Source organism: Lactuca sativa, chromosome 2 (genome assembly GCF_002870075.4).
Source record: "Lactuca sativa cultivar Salinas chromosome 2, Lsat_Salinas_v11, whole genome shotgun sequence".
NCBI classification, from domain to species: Eukaryota; Viridiplantae; Streptophyta; class Magnoliopsida; order Asterales; family Asteraceae; genus Lactuca; species Lactuca sativa.
Window position 1 is genome coordinate 142,459,626 of NC_056624.2, and position 22,106 is coordinate 142,481,731.

General features: G+C 35.9%; 1 protein-coding gene across 2 annotated transcripts; it reads right to left on the reverse strand.

The window, feature by feature from the left end:
- Nucleotides 1-638: 638 nt before the first annotated feature.
- Nucleotides 639-11,627, reverse strand: LOC111887810 (phosphatidylinositol N-acetylglucosaminyltransferase subunit C). 2 transcript variants are annotated; one of them, XM_023883957.3, is made up of 3 exons: nt 11,426-11,627; nt 11,235-11,312; nt 639-1,589 (listed from the first exon to the last, which is right to left on the reverse strand). In XM_023883957.3, the coding sequence occupies exon 3, from the start codon at nt 1,578-1,580 to the stop codon at nt 666-668; it is 915 nt and encodes a 304-aa protein (XP_023739725.1). In that variant the 5' UTR covers nt 1,581-1,589; nt 11,235-11,312; nt 11,426-11,627; the 3' UTR covers nt 639-665. The 2 variants fall into 2 exon arrangements, with proteins under 2 accessions (XP_023739725.1, XP_023739724.1); XM_023883956.3 differs by lacking the exon at nt 11,426-11,627 and adding an exon at nt 1,962-2,398 and having other exon boundaries at nt 11,235-11,306.
- Between the last annotated feature and the right edge of the window lie 10,479 nt (nt 11,628-22,106).

Consider the following 22,106-nt stretch of genomic DNA (forward strand, 5'->3'; position numbering starts at 1 on the left):
GTTTGTTTTGGTCGTTGATCATTATGTGTTTACGATCTCTTTGTGGCGGTTAACCAAAGAGGTTGACACCCAATGACGAATTAATACTAAACTTTTTGACAATGTGACTAATAGGGAGCAATGACCATCTCTTTTCCAGTTAACATATAAACACTTTTTACAAACTGATTGCATTCTTTTGTTAAACCTTTCATTGCTTCCTCTTTGATCCAAGAAAACTAAATTAAAAAAAGAAAAATAATGCAATAATACTACCCTATTTACACTTGTTTGAAGCTTAAGGCGTTCTTATCAATAATTGGCCAAATTTGTCATATTCTTCAAGATGGTAATTTTTTTTGTTTTGATGATTTTGATTGGTATTGGAAACCAACAGTAAAGTGGTGAAAAACGTTTTGCATCTCATCAAGAAAAAAAAAAAAAAGGTCAACTATTTGTAAAATCAGAATATAAGTCAAAGTAGAATTTTACTAGTTACATGACAAAAAAAAGGGGCAAACATGATATTTGCATTTTCATATCAGATACTTGAGAGTTGAGAGTTGACACATGCTGTTAGAGTCATGCTATATATTAAAGAATGAATCAAGAATTAACTATAATACTTGTTTAATCCTAATCAACCAATAAGAACAAAGTAAAAAGTAAAAAGGCATGGATTCATTTCAGTCTGTTATGTTAAAACATAACTTAGCCTCATCCCATGGACCATTAATCTCAAACTTATACTCTTGAATCCTAATCAACCAATAAGGACACACCAAATTCACAAAACTCAACACTCCCAACAACAACACAAACATCAGTTTATGCAAACAATAAACACAGCTCAAAGTCATCACCATCAACACCAATGAGAAGAACAGGTGCAACCTTACTGAGTATTTCTTAAGGCAATAAGTCACCAAAGGTGCAAAAAGAAAAACCTGCAATGAAAACAAAATGACAGCAAACACAAGAACCCTTGAAGGAAGCCTAGAAGCAATCAAAAGTGAAGCCACAATGGAAGCATTAAGTGAAATATTACTGGTTAAAGTCGGTTTAATTTCTAAAGCTCCAGGAGCTTTAATGGTGGATCCAGAATAGTTATGGAGGAAAAGATGGAGGATTATGAGTGATGTGGTTAATGCCCATATGGAATCTGAACTTATTGACCTGGTCAACGTGTGGTATATTGGGGATAAGACATAAAGACTGGTTGTGAAAAAGGAGATTTTGATTAAGTAGTTGATGAGGAGAGTGAATGAAAGCATTTTGGCTGTTAAGAGGAGGATAAAGAAGCCGGATGCAAGAAGGGCGACATCAAGAATTAATAAAAAGTTGTGAGAGATGGTGGAATTGAGAGTGTGGGTCCAGACCAAAACCACAAGTGCTACAATGCAAAGGTATTGAGATATGGAAATGGAATCTAGCATCACCTTAAGCATGTCTCTTTTGACAACATTTGCATTCATCACCATTTCTTGAAGGAAAGTGTTGTCTGTGTGATTGTCATCAAAACCAGGCTGCATACCTCCATAAGCAACTTTTCTCCATCTTCTTTGTGTCGAGGAGGGGATTTGATTGATACGATTCTCCATTGCCCCAAACTAGAAAAGCAATCAACATTAGATTTCATATCAAGCAACAACAAGAATACCCAAATCCCATAATATGGGATAAGGGGAGGTTAGATTTATTAATGAATTCTCAATTGTGGATGTCAATAGATCCAAAAATTGACGTATAATCTGAACAATTTTGTTCAGGCATTTTATCAAATAGCTAATGTGCATGTCAAAATGTTACATTGCAATAATCAAACTAAAACATAAACTCATACAGATCTTCAAAGAAATATGAGAACAAGCTGATTGATGGAGCACTAATAATGTGTTAATATCGAGCATACTACATGATAAAAATCGGAGTCAAATACTGTGTAAAACATAAATTATCATTGCACATACGAAATCAATTACCTGTCCACAGCAACAGACCGAATAAAATCAATTTCTTTTCTATGTTTTCGGTTATTGACAAGCTGCTGAAGGATTTGAAACTCCAATTTGGATTGAGATTGTTCCCATTAAGGGTTTTAGGGCATTATGCAACGCCCGTTCCCACCAATTCGTGATCTAACCGAAGACATGGTCGATCGAAGCCTATTCAGCAGAATTTTGGGGGAAATACCTTATTGAAATTGGTGGTAAATTGAGCTAGTAATCTTCGCTTTTTCCCCTGATCTTCTTCTGAATTTTCGATAACGATATCATGAAATCTATGTATATTTTCGAAATCTGAGGATTCAACGAGAAATCAATATTATGACCTGTTTAAGCTCTGGAAGCTTAACCAAGCGCCTTTAAAGTGATTAGCACAGAGTCCACATGAGACAGATGCAGGGGCGGAACACGAGCTATCATAATTAAGGGGCCAAGAAATTATCATTTTTTATGCATTTACAATCTATTAAAATAATAAAAATAAATAAAAATTAAGTTTGTATATCTTATAAGTTTTAATTTTGAGGGTACACAAAACTTTTAATGTTTTTTAAGTTAAATGAAAGTTTATTAGCAATAAATAGTTTTTGGCCAAAAGTTTAACAAAAAAAAAATCATTTGAAATTAAAATCAAGACAAACTAATAATCTTAGACATTCATAGGGAACCAATTATATAAGTTATTTGAATTACTTAGACGACGTATTTTTTTTTGAAAGGCAATATTTTATAACCTTCTTTATTTAAATAATATCTTGATGCATTGTTTCATGTATGAGCTTTATATCTAATCTGTTTTAAATAAATAAATAACAATGTTATATACTTATAATAACAACTGAGATAAAATTGGATTCATATTTATAATAAATACTAAGATACAATATTATTATTCCATATATCTAATTAAAATGTGTTTGATAATATTTCAAATTTCCTTTTCTATTGTTATAAGGATCAAATTTGTAAAAACCTTGGTTTTCATCTCTATATTAAATAAAATGATATATTAAGAGTATGAAAAAGCTGGGGGGCCATGGCCCCCCTAAGCCTCTATAGCCTTCCGCCCATGGACAGATGCCGTAGGTAAGCGTAGCGTTAAGGTGGTAGTGGTCGTTAGTTCGTTATTTACCACCGATTGGTTTTCTCTCTACTGTGTTGTCTTTCTGGTGGTTTTAAGAGGTTTGGTTTGGGTTAATCTGCGTATTTCGTTTCTAAGAGCTTTTTCCGATGATCCTTAAGATATATTTTTTGTTACGCCTTTACTTTACTTCAAAGGGATAATGATCAATAAGGGTAATATATTTTTTGAAATATATACATTTAATTCTTATTTTTTTTGTAAAATAAATCCTTATACTTTATTAATATGTACACATTAGGTCCTTAGCACCGGATTCTATAGGTTTTGCTGACGTGGAAGAGTTTATTTTACAAAAAACAAAGAATAATGACTAAATGTGTACATTTCAAAAAGTATCTTACCCTATCAAGTCATTTTCCCTTTCTTTTATTTTGTTGAAATGAAATACCCAAGTGGCATCCACATATTCACAACGAGATTTTTCTAACTTTTATTCATCATGAAAAAGAGGGAGAACCCCGATCTCCGGCGACTTCTTTGTGTGTTCCTACACATCACTGGTAGCAAGGAGGAATGATGGCAAAAACAACAAGGTCGAAGGGGGAGGCAGGAGGAAGTAGAGACGGTAGTTGGCGGTGAGGAGCTGCTCTGGTAGCCCCCTCTTCGGTTCTTTCTTCTTTTTCTGGCAACATATCTCAAAGATGGAGGCAAAGAGAGACAGATCGGAGAAACACAACAGGTAAAGGGTGTTTGGTTGTTGCTGTTTGACCAAAAGGAAGAGAGACGAGAAAGAGAAGGGTTGCCGCCCTTTTCTTGTTGTTGGAGGATCACCCACCTCCGGTAACTAAGCTAATTAATTGCTATTTAGTGCCACTTGTGCTTCCACATCAGCAAAACCTGTAGAATCCGATGAAAATGGTCTAATGTGTACATATTAATAAAGTATAAAGGGTTTATTTTACAAAAAAAATAATAATGACTAAATGTGTATAATTCAAAAAGTATCTCACCCTATCAAGTCATTTTCCCTAAAAGAAAATTCGTATATGACCGGTATACCGGGTATAGCCGGTCACAATGATTGCATTGTTACAAAAAATAAAGTATAAGAGTTTATTTTACAAAAAAAAAAAAAAATTAAGGACTAAATGTATACATTTCAAAAAGTATATTACCCTATCAAGTCATTATCCCTACTTTTTACCATACCTAAAAAAATAAATTACCCTTATTTATTTCTTTTTTAACTTGTTTGTTATTTATTTATTAAAAATGTTTATTAATAAGACGGGACCACTTGTGTAATTTACTGTTAAATGTATTGCCTGTAATTATCCTTCCATTCATCTAATTTATCTCTTGCTAGATTAAACTACCACCCTTATGCCACCAGAAGTCACCACCACCTCTGGACCAGACTAATTACCACCATTTCTCCCACCGAAAAAAAAATCTAAAAACCCAGATGAACCTCGATACCTCAAATTGTAGAATGAATCAAGTCACATTCCACCCATCCGACACCACCCCTGTTTCCGGATGAGTTATCCGATATAAGTCTCCGAGGCAAATGAGACCACTAATTGTGGATCGAAGCTTGGGTAATGTGGAGTTGTGGAACGATAGGGAGAATATCAGAATTAAGAGAGTGGTTTAGAGGTTAAATGAATTTTGGAATGGTCCGACGAGGCTAAACACACAGTGACTAGTACTCCGTTAAATTTAGATCTCACGATTTTCCCAAAACCTGATGTTCAAAAACCAATTTCAAAAGACCATATCTGCGAAACTCTTCTTTGTGAGAAATCGATAGTAAAAAACAACACCTTTAATGATTTTCAGAACCCCTTATATTTGAAACCCGATGAAACAACGCCTTTCATGATTTTTAGAAACCCTTATCTGTGAGAAATCGATTATCAAACCTGCAATAAATGAAAGGGATCGTGTAATCATTTGTGGGCGCATCGGGTTCATCGGTGTTCCAGAACGTTCGTCGGTTCCCCACTGTGATGCTCCGATGAAACCATATACCAACACCAATTGTATATGAGATTCTCGTTGGCAAGAAGATCGTTCAATAATGTATGGAGTTCTCGAAGATGGACATAAGGGGGATAAGAGTCGCCTACGAGGGTACGGTCGCCAGAGAAGGAGGATTCCGACGTCTCCTAGGTCTGGTGTCAAGGTGTCAAGTAGGGTGGAAAAAAATAGAGAGGTCGAGATTTGGGAGACTGAAGCGACGATCGGAGGGTGAAGGTAAGGGGTGGGAGTGGGCGCCATCTTATTTAATAAATAATTTTTGATAAATAAATAACAAATAAAGAATAAAGAAATTAAAAAAAGAATAAAAAGGGAGTTGGCCACCAGCCGTGAAGTCACTTGTTTTCTCCTGAGAATATGCGACATGTATCACCTCGCGTTGTACATTGTCTCGACTGCCACATGACTCCTGTCTCATATACTTTCATTGCAGATCCTCATAACCCAAACTTCTGTTCCACATCAGAGTGAGGATCCTCCCCCACACAATACCAAGTTCTCCCCCACTTAGGGTTCGAACCATCGTCCATTGATATGTCAAACAGATCCTCATAACCCAAACTTATGTACTGTACTATTTTTGCATTTTATAATTCTTGATTTGCAGTGAAAGGCAAAGTTATTAAATTATTTTGGGAAATAATGATTATAAATAAAGGATTAGAGCTCAGGTCTGCACAACACATACATAAGTAGGGATCATTCATCCATGAAAGGATTTATTACTTGAAGATGGAGAATGGGAAGAGGTTTGATATTTACAACCAGATATTTACACTCTAATGAGTGACGATTATACAGGGGTATATGTGTGATTGTCAGTTACAAATAGCATCATGCTTTTATTTTTCTTTTATTTTTATCACATAATAGCATCATAATTTCATTTTATACCATAATGGCATCATACTTACGTTTTCAACCAATAATAGCAACATAGTTTATGTTTTTATCAGATAATTCCATAAAAAAACCAATGTGAATCCAATGATAACATTTAAATATGAATTATGATGCCACGTTACACAAATTCACAAACAAAAGCAACAGCAGTAGCAGGGTACATACAGTAATTCTATAGGACAAAATTGATTTTGCAATCTAACTTAATAAAAACAGTACAACAGTAAGAAAAAGTTGAAAATGGAAAAAAAAAATTGGCGGCGTTTTTAGCAGTGACACGGGTAAATGAGACATCATATTTGACTACAAAAACAGATTATAAACTTTATAACTATCACAGGGGTAAAAATTATACTTTATAATTGTTAAAAATCAAAAGTTTATAAAATACAATGCTATATTATGCATATTCTCTAACGTTGCATTGTTTATGTAGTGACAAAGAACATGGTTTAGCATGCGGAATTTAAGTTTGCACAATTGAACATAGTGATTTGGGTGTTTAAGAGATATATTGAATGTATATGGTGTTACACAAAAAGGATCTAGATCTAGACTACATAATTAACACACACTTACACACTCACTTTTACATCTCTCAAGCACACCTCTACAAGTGGACAAACCCACTATTTATAGAGGTGTTTACATGTCTCTCTCTCACTCTCTATCTCTCATGAGTCAAAAGGAAAATACTCCACATGCAAGTGGGTCTACACAAGTCAAACATTTACAAAGTCATGAATGAATAACTTTGCACCCCAACATTCTCCCCTTCAAAGTTAGGAATGAATGACCCACTTCAAATCTTCCAAAATCAAGCACTACGCGGTTCAAGCCTCAAAGGTGACACATGTCGAAACGAACTTCAATCTTCAATTCTTCCATGACTCTTCAATTTGGGCTCTAGGATGTGAGACCATACAAACCAAGCAGCAACGAATGATTAATTCCAAATAATCACCCAAAAGTTGCGCATAAAAACACACCCCAAAAATCTTCAATAATTCCAAACCCATTTCGAATACATCACTTCCGAACTTCCAATTACATCATCTCATAGGCTTCAAAACTTCAAGATCACTTCGGTCATCAAATCGGCGTAATATGAAAAATTCAAGTTCGAATTTCCATATAAAACTTCTCCCCCTTTTTATAATCGAAATTTGATTATAAAACCTCCAAGGAAAAAGAACGTGCTCTATTCGGAAATTTTCATGTCAAAACTCCCCCTTAACATGTGGCATAAACATTGTGCTTCAATCCGAAAAATCCAAAAAATATTGAATTTTTAGCTTCGTTCACGGATCGCCTTTGACAAAATTTCTCAAAAATGGGTAGAAATTGTCAATTTCAAAATTCTGCAGTGACCCGGTGCGCCAAAAACAGCCAAATATGCGAAACACACCCCCATTTGCGAAACTGGGTAAAATGTGTAAATTCGCACAAACTACAGGGACCAGATTTGAAAATTCAGCAATTTCAGCATTTTATGACCCCATTTGCGAAGTTGGGTATAAACTGTCAAAAATGCGAAACTACTGGTACTCGTTTTGACAATTTCTGCATGTTCTTCAAACTTGCGAAGTTGGGTAACTTGTGTTATTTCTTGAAAAGAGCAGGGACCAAATGCGAAACTGTTAACTTTCTTCTTCATTGAACTGGTAATAACAGGGAATGCTTCGCATTTTCATTCCCACACCCTTCGCATCCCTTCGCATGTTCCACCCAATTAATCAAATGCGAACTCTCAATTGGAAAATGCGAACCCGATTCATCAGACAAGTGTGTAAATCAAAAATAATTTTGAATAATTGCTGAAACTCATCCAAATGCGAACTCATGTTTTTGTTCTGAAAACAGTTTGCATAATCATCCATGTTTTTGAATAATTTTGAAATTCCAAATGTGAACTCAACTTTGATCTCATATGCGAACCGTTCTTGACTCCAAAATTGATTTCCTTTGGACGCGAACGAACACACATACAACATACAGATCATCGACTCAACCCCTTAAATCAAAATTAACAGTTTGTTTTAACAAATCATCGACTCCAATCATGCGAAGTCTTCAATCGTTCATTCACAGCAAAACATAGTCGATCATTTTTCGTTCATTCTATCATCACCCATCGACTCCAAACACTCGAACAGTATGCCCCAATTCCAAAATCAAATTTTCGTTTTACACGCCTCGATCATTCCAACTCATTCAATCAAACGATTTCCAATTCTTCGATCACGATCACAGACCGTGGAACAATTATCCAACCCTAAAATTGAAAATCAAATCTTCGAACATCGACTGATCAATTTGTAAATCAAAGACTTTCAATTCAAAATCACAAATCAACAGTTAAAGGTCGAATCCACCAAAAATCTCGATCAACTAGGAGCCTTTGCTTTTGACGATGATGAAAGAAAATTTGATCTTAGTTTCAGTTCGTCAATTAGACATCAAGAACAACATCTACCAAAATTTCCATCATAACTCCAAGATCAAATTTGCAGATCATCAATGGATATTACCAATCGATTTCACATCCTTATTACTCTTTGATTTTACTTCCAAAACTGATATCGATTTTGATTAAAAAAATTTCGTTTGACTTGCGAACGATCTTTCTAATCGATCCAAGCAAAGAAATCAAATACAAATCATAACTACAACTTAGAGTTTTGAAGATAATCAGACTCAAAATAACATGTGAATAGATTCATATTTGAGATACTATCGAGTTCAAACACCGATTACGGAAGAAGAAGAATGAATGAATAAAAGATCTAATAGAGTATGAGCTCATGAACAGTAACTAAAATCCATTTGAGTATCGATGAACAGTAACAGATTAATTGTTTTTGGGCTTGAATTTGGGCTAAATGCATTGATCAGATGAACATTGGACTTTCAAATGATATAACAATTGATTTTCAAATTTTGTTTTGAGTTTGATCAATTAAAAAAAATTGGATCATAACAAATGGGTTTTTCAAAGAAAATTTGATCCAATGAGTCAAACGATCACAAATCAAAAACGCAACGCATGAATCAAATATTACGAGAGATCATAGAGAGAGACTCACCAAAATTGCTCAAAATTGTGACAAAAATTGCCAAACCGAGAATCGTTCTTCAAAAATCACCTTGATCTTGAAGACCCGCTTTGATACCAATTGTAGTGACAAAGAACATGGTTTAGCATGCGGAATTTAAGTTTGCACAATTGAACATGGTGATTTGGGTGTTTAAGAGATATATTGAATGTATATGGTGTTACACAAAAAGGATCTAGATCTAGACTACATAATTAACACACACTTACACACTCACTTTTACATCTCTCAAGCACACCTCTACAAGTGGACAAACCCACTATTTATAGAGGTGTTTACATGTCTCTCTCTCACTCTCTATCTCTCATGAGTCAAAAGGAAAATACTCCACATGCAAGTGGGTCTACACAAGTCAAACATTTACAAAGTCATGCATGAATAACTTTGCACCCCAACAGTTTAATTCCATTTATGTTTAAAAAATTCAGAAAAAAGAAAGATAAAATGCAGAAATATGACTTATTATAAGGTAGATTTTATGAGAGGGGTAAAACAGTCAAATTTGTTGCAATATGTGTATTTTATTTCAACACATATGCAAATATGAAAATAGTCGAATCATATTTTTTTTATTTTATTGAAAGAACTGGTAAAATCTTTGGATTTGGTAATTATTGTGATTGGACAAAATTGTAATTTGTTTAAATTAATCAGAAATTTGTTATCTGAAGTGTCTATGTGTGTATTTGTTTTATTATGAATAATGTCAATTCTGGATAAAGGTCATTTTGGTCCTTCTATTATGATTTTTTTTTATAAACTAAGTCTGGTCTAGATAACTTGTAAAACATTTTCTGTTTCATTGGGGATCTTCATGAAAATAAATTTATACGACAAATCAAGTTGCCTAAGTAGCATGACAATTATAATACAATCCAAGTAAAAATCAACTATTTTCGTATAAAATTAGTTGTCAAGCCGGTTATAATAGTCTTTGTTTATACACCTAATTAAGACATAATAAAAACAATGAGAATGGTGTTTTAGGAAACTGAAAAAATTCAGGGGCAAATCAGTAAGACATAGAAAAAGTGTATACATTCTTATGAAAAAATAGTTAAAAGTAAAAAATTTATAAAGTACAACGCATATAATGCAGAAAAAAAATGTTAATACGGCAAAAATGTGGCTTATTATAAAAAAAAATTATGTAGGGGCAAAATAGTCAAATCTGTTGTAATTTGACTTTTACAAACATGTCCGTGAGCATATTTTGGGTTTAAGAGGTTGAAAATAAAATAAATGTGTTGGACTTATAATATGCTAGTCATAATTTAATAATACTCAAATCTGTCTTTATATTTTCATATTGAAGATGCTTCCTTTTCGCAACATCTCCCAGGCTATTGGAAACTATTTTTTTAATTGATTAAGGATGTTCAGGAGTTTGATTCCAAGGTAAAAATCATTCATACTTTTCTGTAATATATAATATTATATTATATAAAAATTATATTTCTAACTTTTTGATTACTTCTCATGTTTTATGTTGTTTCTCATTTTAGGTTCAACTGTTAAACACAATCTCTGTGTAATTGCCTATGTTTTTGATATCATCCCATATGCTCTTGATTTGGTTCAATTTTTTTCAGAAGATATTTATTCGAAATACTACATGATCAACTTATAAGTTTATTCTTATTTGTCTAACCGAAAAACTCTCCCTTTTTATGTCTTTGGGAGGAATCTTCTGCTGAAAGCCTTCTACAGATACAAATTCTAACCGAACTCAAGAACTTCATAGTTGCACTTGGGTATAAGTCCCATATATGCTATAATGTTCTACTCCCTGTTTTAGTATTATGGTGTTTGGTATTGATTTATGGAGGGGCTGTTTAGTACTTATAACTTGAAAGCAGGGATTATTTTTGCGAATTTGTGTAGGGGTTGTTTGGTATTTTTCTATTATAAATCAAGGTAAATAAATATCATATGTTCTGCATGTACCTTTCTTTCAAATATGATCATGTTTAACATGTATATGCATGGTAAATCATTAAACAAACAACTTTGAATCAATTAGCTATGCTCTGAAGCAAAAATTTACTGAATTATATCAAGTAGAAGAGTAATTTGAGAAAAAAAAAAGGTACAGGGTCATACCTGGTTTAGGTAGACAGACTTAATCAAGAAGCTTTGATGAAATTGACAATTAGATAAGGGTATTCCGCCTCCTGGCACCTGTGGAAGATTAACCGAGAGTAGAGAAAATATTTAGCAACTCAAATCGGAGAGACGAAATAGCTTGGAATCGATTAGGTTAAATGAAATTTCAATTAGCTATTATCGCTTGCCTTGAATAGAAAAGGTACGAAGATAACTAAGTCTTGGAGCCTTCAATGGTGTGAATCGAAACTTTGGAAACGAGATGAATAGTACCAATGAATGGCACTGTGAGCCTGCTACCTTTAATGGCAGTGATTGCCTGATTCCCGACTTAGGGTTGAGAGGAGTATGACGTCGATTGAAAGATCAGATGTAATTGGGTATAGCGTGCTTTTCGTTGAAAAGTCAAATATTGGAAATTATATTGTATGATTTAGTTACAGGGAAATAAAAAAAATTTAGCGGGTATTGAAATAAAAGGTTATTTATTGAGAGGGAAAATGAAATTAGATAAGATATGTAAATCAAATTTTTTGAAAATAAATGTACGAAAAATATATTTAAAGAAAATTTGAAGTTTATTTGATAATAATAATTAATATCTTGGATATTATATTTAAATTATATATAGAAGTGTTTTAATTAAATTTTGTTTATTTTATTTTATAATTTAGATTTCAAAATTATAAAACATGGACCTTTACCCTAAAAATTGCATTCATGTTTTAACAATACAACATTTGTAATAAAAGTTGCAATTTTTAACAAAATTTGTAACCTTTTAGAAAAAAGTTACGGTGTTAAATATAATTTGCAACTTTTTTTAAAAACAGTTACAATTTTTAATATAACTTGCAACTTTTATAAAAAAAGGTTGCAATAAATCTTTTAATGCAACCTTTTTGTTGGACAAGATCTTATTTATAATCAAATGCAACTATTGTTAAAAGGTTGCATCTAAAAGGTTGCATTAGACTCATTTTGTAGTAGTGTGAAATAAGCCAACGGCCTCCCGTCTTGCATGAGAACTGCCCCCAAAGCATACCCCGATGCGTCCGTTTCCAATACAAACTCCTTCGAAAAATCCGGAAGAGCTAAAACCGGTAGCTCAGTCATCGCTAGTTGCAATTTCTTAAACGCCTCGGTAGCCTCATCGTTCCACTTAAAGTTATCCTTCTTTAATTCTTCGGTTAAAGGCCACACAATCTTCTCATAATCCTTAGCAAACTTCCGGTAATATCCTGTTAAACCTAAAAACCCACGCAACGCCTTCAAGGTTTTGGGCAGTGACCATTTCAACATGGCAGAAACCTTGCTCGAATCAGCCGCAACCCCATCCTTTGATACAATATGACCGATGTACTCCACCTGTTTTTTTTATTGAAATAACATTTTTTTCGGTTTGCATAAAGACGATTTTTTTGCAAAACTCGAAGTACCGTCGAAAGAGGATCCCGATGTTCGTGCTCGGTTATGCTGTACACTAGTATATCATCAAAAAAACCAGCACGAATTTCCGTAAAAAAGGTCTAAATACCTTGTTCATAAGCGACTGAAAAGTAGTCGGGGCGTTATTCAATCCAAACTAGGGATGTCAACGGGGGCAAACGGGAGCGGGAATAGCTGCCCCTGCCCCCGCCCCCGAAATCACTTTCTGCCCCCGCCCCCGGTCCCGCCCCCCCATTTACATTGCCCCCGGTCCCGCCCCCGTTCCCCCGGTTACCCCAGTTTATAGGCTTAAAATTGGATTTTTTTGCAGGCAAAAAAAAACACACTATTTTTAATAACTTTAAAAGCTTAAAACTTAATCTTTTAGAAGCAAAAAATAAAAAAAAACCAACATTACGAATCCAATATTACAAAACGACAATTCCAATAATATTACAAAAAGTCAATTCCAACAATCGTCGATTGATTCGATTCGTCGTTCACTGTTTGGGTCTTTGGAAGAGGAAGACGGAATAAAGCTTAAGGCAACCGTGATTTGTGAAGCCTTAATATTAAAATTAGTTTCCCATAACCCATTTCTACTTTACATTAAATAAATATATATTTTATATAAATATAAACGGGGCCCCCGCGGGAGTACGGGACGGAAATACTTACTCCCGACCCCGGTCCAGAAAATAAACGGGGTTAATTTCGCCCCCGCTCCCGAATTTTCTTAAAAATTAGTCCCGTACGGTATCGGGGTCCCGCGGGGGTTTTTGACATCCCTAATCCAAACGGAATTACCAAGAACTCGTAGTGGCCCTCATGTGTCCGAAACGCGGTTTCCAGAATATCCTTCGTCTTCATGCGAATCTGATGGTACCCCGACTTAAGGACCAATTTAGAGAAAACCGTCGCCCCGTGAAGCTCGTCCAACAACTCATCTATGACCGGAATCGGAAATTTGTCGACTACCATTGCTTTGTTGAGGGCCCGGTAGTCTACACAAAACCACCAACTACCATCTTTTTTCTTGACCAGCAACACCGGGCTCGAAAACGGGCTAGTACTTGGCTGAATCACTCCCGCCTCTAACATTTCCTTCACTAATATCTCAATTTCGTCTTTTTGCACATGTGGGTAGCGATACGGTCTGACGCTGATCGGCCCGTTCCCTCGCGCAAATTAATGGCGTGTTCATGGCTTCTTGGTGGTGGTAACCCTTCCGGCATGTTAAAAACCTCCCCGAAACTGTCCAATATGATCTGAGTAGTCCCCGTGTTCTGACCTAAATCGCCTTCATCTTCGATAGTACCCACGTGGATGACGAATCCCTCACCCTCCTTTTGCAACAATTTCCCCAACGCCTTACACGACACAAGGGATTTGGAGAGGCTCGGGTCCCCGCGTATGGTGATCAATCGACCGTCAACCCAGAAACTCATCCACAACTCCCTCCAATTCGATGTGACATTACCCAACATTTGCAACCAAGTGATGCCCAAAATCAGATCTGAACTTCCCAAATCCAAAGGAATAAAATCTTCCACCACGCTACACCCCTGCAAATCTAGGGTCACTGCCTTGCAAGTACCCCGGGTCTTATCTTTCCTCCTGTTGCCCAACACGACCCTCACCGATCCTGTATCAATAACCATCAACCCCAAAATCTCAATTACCTGGTTAGAGACGAATGAGTGGGTGGCTCCACAGTCGATTAATACTACCACCGGGACCCCCTGAATGTTTTCCCGTACCATCATCGTGTGCGGAGGGGTAAGACCGGAAACAGAATTTAAAGACACTTCAATTGCCTCCAAATGCGGGTAGTCTCCATCGTCTTCCTCCTCTACGGTATCTTCTTCATCAACCAACAACACTTGCAACGCCTTGCTAGGACAGCGGTGACCCGGAGAATATTTGCCATCCCAACGAAAACAAATACCCTTAGCCTTTTTCTCTGCTAACTCGATCGGTGTCAGTCTTTTGAAAGTACCACCCTCGTTGTTCGAGCTCGTCTTCTGTTCTAATACAATACCAGTCGGAGTCGGGGTTTGGGTGGCAATTGTCTTGGCGGCACCACCGTTGTTCCACTTACTTGTACCATACCCACCCACCTTAACCTCTCCCTACCCCTTGTTCTCGTCAATTTTCAAGGCCATGCGGATGGTTTGTGACAACGATTCTGGTTCAGCAATCCGTACAGCGGAACGAACACTTGGCTTAAGGCCTTTTATAAAAGTGCTTTCCTGGACAGATTCTGAGACACCACTTACTTGGACCACAAAGCTTTCGAAACGATCCACATAATCTCTAACAGTGCCATCTTGTTGGAGAGCTAATAATTGCTCCAGCAGTCTACCCTCCCGAGATGATTGAAAACGATCTAACAACCTGGTTTTGAACTTACTCCATGAGCTGAATGGTTTCCTGGAGTCTTGCCAACGATACCACGAGAGAGGTGGTCCCTCCAAACAAACCGCTACCACCTTAAGCCGTTCCTTCCTTTTGACCTCCTGGACCTCGAAATACCGTTCGATATGGTAAACCCAGCCTTGCACGTCTTCCCCACTGAAAATAGGGATCTTCAATGTAACATCCATAAAATTTACGCCAAATTTAAACATTTAACATTAACAAAAGAAACAAATAGTAATTGTTTTTACAAAACATTTCCAAATCATTTATCATCAGAGTGTCCCAAAACAGATCATAAGGATGAGGAGCGGTACAGTCACGCCTTCGCCTTCCCTCGATCTCCTGAAGTACTTGAAACAATAAACTGGAAACTGTAAGCCCAAGGGCTTAGTGAGCTACCCCCAAAATACCAATACCGTACAGACAGAAACCATATCAATAACAATCAATCAATCAACATGCGTACTGGGCCATCGGCCTGACTGGTCCGCCCTATTGGGCCTACAGTCTATCTGAATCTATCCCGAGCCTCGGCATGACTGGTCCGTCACGTGGGCCTACAGTCTCCCCGGACCGCTCATAGGGTATGTTGGCCTTCAGCACAAAGCAGGACCGCCTCAACCCACCCAACAAGCAAATAACCATGTGCACATACTATCTTATACTGGCATATACAAACATCAAGCATATCTATCTCACTAATCATCAATCATAGAATTCTCTTGTAACTAGAGCACCGACCTAACAGGTCTCTAACATACCAATCCCTACGGATCATAAAAGCATAACATATTGTCTACCCTGATTCCGATCAAACAGATCATATCACGTATAGCATACCATAACAATAACAACTAAAGGGTCGGCCTTGGTGCCATAGACCCTATCGATATAGTGAGGATAACTCACCTCGCAGATGTTGACTCGGAAGGTAACTCCAACTATCGGATCACTTGTCACAGGCTCCACCACCTATAACCATAACACAATATACTCATAAGTCCTTAGCCTTATAAGGCACTCCATAACCCACTAGTCAATTCCTGATCAAGGTCAAAGTCCTTGGTCAAGGTTAACAGTCCATGTTGACCTCAACTCGCCGAGTACACTCGGCTGCTCGTCGAGTCCTTGAAGCACATTCCAACTCGCCGAGTCATCGAGGTGACTCGTCGAGTTCCTTCGAATCCCGATCAAATCTTAAGGCCACCCGTCGAGTTTCCTCCTTGCAACTCGACGGGTATACACGCAAACATATCCTTGGCTAAAACTCATACGACTCGCCGAGTTGTTCTTCAACTCATCGAGTTTCATGAACATCTTCATCTAACTCGCCGAGTTGTTCAACCAACTCGTCGAGTTCATGCTTCCTTCATCTGACTCGCCGAGTTGTTCATCCAACTCGTCGGTTTAATGCACATCTTCATATGACTCGCCGAGTCGGCTTTGCGACTCGCCGAGTCCCTTCAGTCATTTTAACATGCAGACGTCTTTAAGCCATGGCAAGATCCCAAATTGCAGATCTAACTTCCTTAAGCCTGCTTATCACGTAAAGTTGCAAACTTTACGTGCATGCATTGCTTTACAAGCTCTAAATGCCAAAACCAAACTTTTAATGGGTGTTCATGGACCAAGGGGACCTTAAACTCGACTAAAGCTGGAACTTTATGCTTGAATAATCCAAAGAGGCTCCAGATCTGAAGTTACAACTTCAGATCTAGCCCATAGATTGCCATACCAACTTGATACCCTTTCTAAAACCCTAAAACTCATTCAAAGATGAGGTCTAAACTAAAATAACTGAGGGTAATGGTCAAATACCTTCCCAAGAGATGTCCACAGGAGTAAAAATCGGATCTCCTTCCAGCTCCTTGCCTCAATCACTTGATTCCCCAGACTCTCACACCAAAATTCTTCTCTCAAAGCTTCAACACACAATGGGCACACACACACAAACACGAGTTAGAGGTGCAAAGGGGGATGCAAAGGAACTGAAAGAGGCTTGAGCTTCTTTAAATAGGGGTGCAAACCCCGGGAATTAGGGTTTCATTTTCCAGCTCCTACTCGCCGAGTCCCACAAAGGACTCGCCGAGTAGATCACTTAATTCACGATCCAACCCGCTGCTACTCGATGAGTATGGCAACCAACTCGTCGAGTAGGGCCAAAACCCAAAAATATTTTATTTAAATTATTACCTGAGAGTCGGGGCATTACATTCAATTTTCTACTCTTGCCCGGTACTCCTCTTTTTCTCCTTTTTTTTTTAATTTCTTTGAGCCTTGTGAAACGTCTGAATCTTCGCTGTCGCTGGTGGTGTCGCTCTGTGACTCCGCTGAAGAACTGGCATCACTTTTTTTTTTACCGATCTTTTCATTGCCAAGGCCAAATCGGAAATAGCCCTAGTCAGATCATCCATCTTCGTTGTTACCTCCTCTTTATGTGCCTCAGCCGCATCCAGGATCCGGTTGACAGTGGTTTCCAAAGAGCCCAACCTTTCGGCATTGGTCCCTTTCCTTTCTAGTTTATCGGCCATCGGAGCTTTGATACCAAGATGATAGGTCCTGAATTCGAGAACAGGAAAAACTCCAATAAAAACTCTAAGGTTCAATTCTTATTCATTGATGCTTTAAAACTAGAAACAATCATAATTATAATGTTCTGCAAACCCATATCCTAAAAAATAGAAAAGATAATAGGAAAGATAATATCTTGTCTCCCAGGTAACAAATAAATACCAAAAATACCAAACTGCAATAAAAATAATTTTATTTTCTCCTCCGATACACCAGGCCCCACCTACTTGAACTTCTAGGTGTATCATATTTAGATTAAAATTAAAATAAAAAACTAAATTAATAACATAATTAGATATTTCACATTAAATAAAAAAACATAAAACATAAAATTTCAAATCTAGATTCCGAATTTTAATAAAAAATAAAACTTGAAACCTAAATAACTAAAAACCATAGAAATTAAACATAAATATTAAAAACGTTAAAACCTAAAATTCATGCTTTTCCCGAACTTCTTTTTGGATTTTCAGAAATGCGGCTAAATTTTCCAGGTCGATATCTGGTTGCGGCTTCATGTTTAAAATTTGAAGATCGGTGAGTGCTTGTTTCCGGCGCCGAGCATTCTCCGTTGACTCATATTTTTTTATTTTTTTTGTAAAAAACTTAGAGTTTTGTCAATTTTGTCGGCAAGTATGTCTTCGTTAATCGCTTTTCCGCTTGAAGACGCCGCTTTTTTCCCTTTATCCCTTCCCGGTGGTCGACGAAGTTGGACTTCCGGTGGACCCTCCCCTTCGGTCCATCGAAGTCGTCATTGAGGTCGACACCAAAACCCACATCAGACTCCGAAGTTCTCGGCATTTTGTTGGAGCCGGTAGTCGATTCCGAATGCGAAGTCTCCGGGTTAAGGATCCATTTTGGACCCTTACGACAAATTTCCTACGCTTTTTGGTGGCCAAACGCTTTACCACCGGTGATAACTTTGAACTGTTGGCATGCGGTTGATAAAATATTGAAATTGTTGCTACCACTTTTAAGCATATTTTTCAGATTTTCAAATATGCCGTTAAACATGGTGCACGCCGCTCGTAGTTCACGCCATTTTCCGTTGATCGTGTCATACGTTCGACCCGTTTGCCTTCCCAAGAGCGAGTGAAAGTGATCTAAAACACGAACCCAAAAACTGCTACCCGTTTGCGCGTTGCCCGTCCTCGAGTCGCACGATATAGAAATCCAAGCTTTAGCTAAAGCTTCCTCCTCCTTTTCGATCCAAGCTGTTCCTCTTCTATTTGTAGCTTTTCCTTTTGATTTCCTACGCCTAGATGGTTGTGTTTCTTCGACTGGTCGTCCTCGTCGTTGTCCAAGTTTACAGTTGGGGATGTTAGAATTTGAATGTAACCTTGATATTGATCATTTGGAGTGGTTGGGGTTGCTGGGTGTTTGGAGTGGTAGATGTATTTTGATTTTGCTCCATATTTCTGAGAGATAATGAGATAGTAGAGAGATATTATTTGTAGAGAGAGATGTGTTTTGTGTGTTTATGTGTTTGTGTATATATAGTAGAGGAAATACATTGAAAAGTTTTTATTTTTTATTTTTGTTTAATTAACCTAACGGTCAAAAAGGTTTGGCGAATCAGAATCCGCATAACCGTCCATGATACCCATCAATCCGCGTCACATTCACCGGTAGGAGGGCGATGTTCACGCGTGAATACCCCATACACGTCAAAATACACTCCATAGTCCATACCCCATGACCTTATAACCTCAAAAATGCCTGAGGTAACATGAATCATTCATTCTTTTTATTTAGGGTAAATGGCACAAAAAACACTATTTTTACACAGAAATTCGATTTTGACACCGTGTTATTTTTTGTGTCAATTTTGACACTGTGTTTTCCAATTCGTTACAATTCTGACCACTTGACCGGTTAACCAGGTTACATGCTGACGTGGCATGATGACGTGGCATGCTGACATGATATGCTGACGTGTCAAAATTGATTTTTTTCCACAAAAAACACTAAGTTTTCACTTTTTTTTGATTTTGACACTAAGTTTAATTTTTTATTTCAATTTTGACACTATGTTTTTTTTGTTCCAATCAAACATCATTTATCGAATTTTGTTCAATTTTGTCTATTTTCCATTTGAAACCGTATAAATATATTTTTTTATTACATTTTAAACCGTATAACATATTCTTTTCGTTTAAAAACCACATTTTTATTTAAATACAAGGTGTTTTTTTTTCTTACATTCAAAGCATTAGTTATATCATGAGAATCAAACTAACCATAAGCTTCTAATAAGATGTAAAAATTTGATGGGTTGCAAACTTGATATCCAAATTTTGATCAACTACACGCCTATAAACCTTCAAACACATTTTAAAGTTGCATATTAATATAAAATACAATTTTTATATAGTTAATACATATTTATACATAAAAATATGGTTTGAGTGTAAAAAAAAAATGTATTTATACAAAACTATGGTTTTTAAATGAAAAAAAAAACATATTTATACGGTTTAAATGTATTAAAAAAATATTTATACGGTTTCAAATAGAAAATTGTCAACATTGAACAAAATTGGAAAAAATGATGTTCGATTTGGAACAAAAAAACATAGTGTCAAAGTTGAAAGAAAAAATTAAACGTAGTGTCAAAATCGAAAAAAAATGAAAACTTAGTGTTTTTTGTGAGAAAAAAATTCAATTTTGACACGTCAGCATATCATGTCAGCATGCCACGTCATCAAAACTGACACGTCATCATGCCACGTCAGCATGTAACCTGGTTAACCGGTCAAGTGGTCAGAATTGTAACGAATTGGAAAACACAGTGTCAAAATTGACACAAAAAATAACACGGTGTCAAAATCGAATTTCTGTGTAAAAATAGTGTTTTTTGTACCATTTACCCTTTTATTTATTTTCTTACTTACTTTTCTTTGTTACTAATTACTCCATATTCTAGAACTTGATTATGATGCATATAAAGAATTATTCATAAAATTAAAGAATCTTGCACTATAACTTTTGTGAAAACAATTTCATGATGGGGACCCTCTTCTGATTCCAATTACAACTACTGTCTTTTCACAGGCCTTTGTCATTATTTCGGTTGTAACCATATGGTAATTTTTAACATCATTAATTATACAGGAGTTAAAGTTTGCTCAGGACATATTCTAAAATTTTAAAGTATAACAAAGCATAATGAATTATTACTTGAAACTAAAAATTACATTTGATATTGAAAAGCTTATATAATGTGACTTATGTTATTTATTTTTCTGAATTTCTTTATGGCATTTAAAGGGAAATATCTATCATTTTCTACATATACAAAGTATGTTGCAAGTCCTTCTCTGATTATAATTAAATATGATAAGTTTTTTCAGGCCTATAGAAATTCCTATGACTTTGGTAAGAAGGGAGAAGCAGGATTCAATGTGAAGATTTCAATTTTGGGGGCAATCTCATGACCAAAGGGCATTTTGGTCCTTTTGGGGTTATTGTTAAATGTGAAGGATTTATTCTAACCTACATGATGACTATGGTATGCACATGGAAAAAAGAGGTGAGTCTGATGCTTTGAGGATTAGGTGTAACAAAAATTTTAAGGGGTACTTTGGTCTTTTACACGGTTATGATATATAACAGGTTTTTATACGAGCAAAGATTGTCTGCCAAAATGCTTTTTTCTCAAGATAGTATTTAGAGTGGTTATATCCGCTGGGTTTTCCATTTAAATAACATAACAAGTGGAATGATCATTTTTATATCAATTCAAATAGGAACGAAAATTAGAGTAATCAAGAGTTAAAGGTCCATAATGGTAATTTTATGAGAAATGTTATGCAAAAGAAAGACGATGGACTCTAGCAATTTACTTTTTTATTTTTATTTTTTTTTGTGTATTTTCGTAGTTAGCCATTATTTTTGTAATTTTTTCCTTTATTTAACAATTTCTTTTTTCACCGACTTTTATTATATAATACTGTACTTTATTTTTCATTTTCTTACAAGTCTTGACAAAACAAATGTTTAGAGTTTTTAGTTTGTGTCTATGTGTGAAAGTACGTTGTCCCCTCTTTAACTTTGTGTATATATGTTTAACTGTGTCAGTGTGTGTGTTTTTATAGGTACTGATATGTGTTGTTGATTTCATTATATAAATGCAGATATGGTTGCAGGTATAACAAATGCTTCATTATATGTACTTCCCCATTTTTTAAGGGTAATGACTAAAACTTGTATATATTTTTGTAGGTATGGTTTCTTTATAAAGATGTTGGCTGTTAAAATGGTATTTTGATAACTTGCGAAATTTGTAACTTTACTTGGGATTTAAAACTTAGGACTTTAAGAAAAAAAACAACTTTACTTTGAAAAATATTCTTCTATTGTTTTTTTTTTAAAAAAATTGTTTGTGGTTAAATCCATTCCTTTGAGTGGTTAAATAAAAATACTGACAGATTTTCATCAAAAGAGTAT

What these genes read in the sequence shown, in the direction of transcription:
- LOC111887810 (XM_023883957.3), bottom strand. Translation starts at nt 1,580, where the DNA reads ATGGAGAATCGTATCAATCAAATCCCCTCCTCGACACAAAGAAGATGG.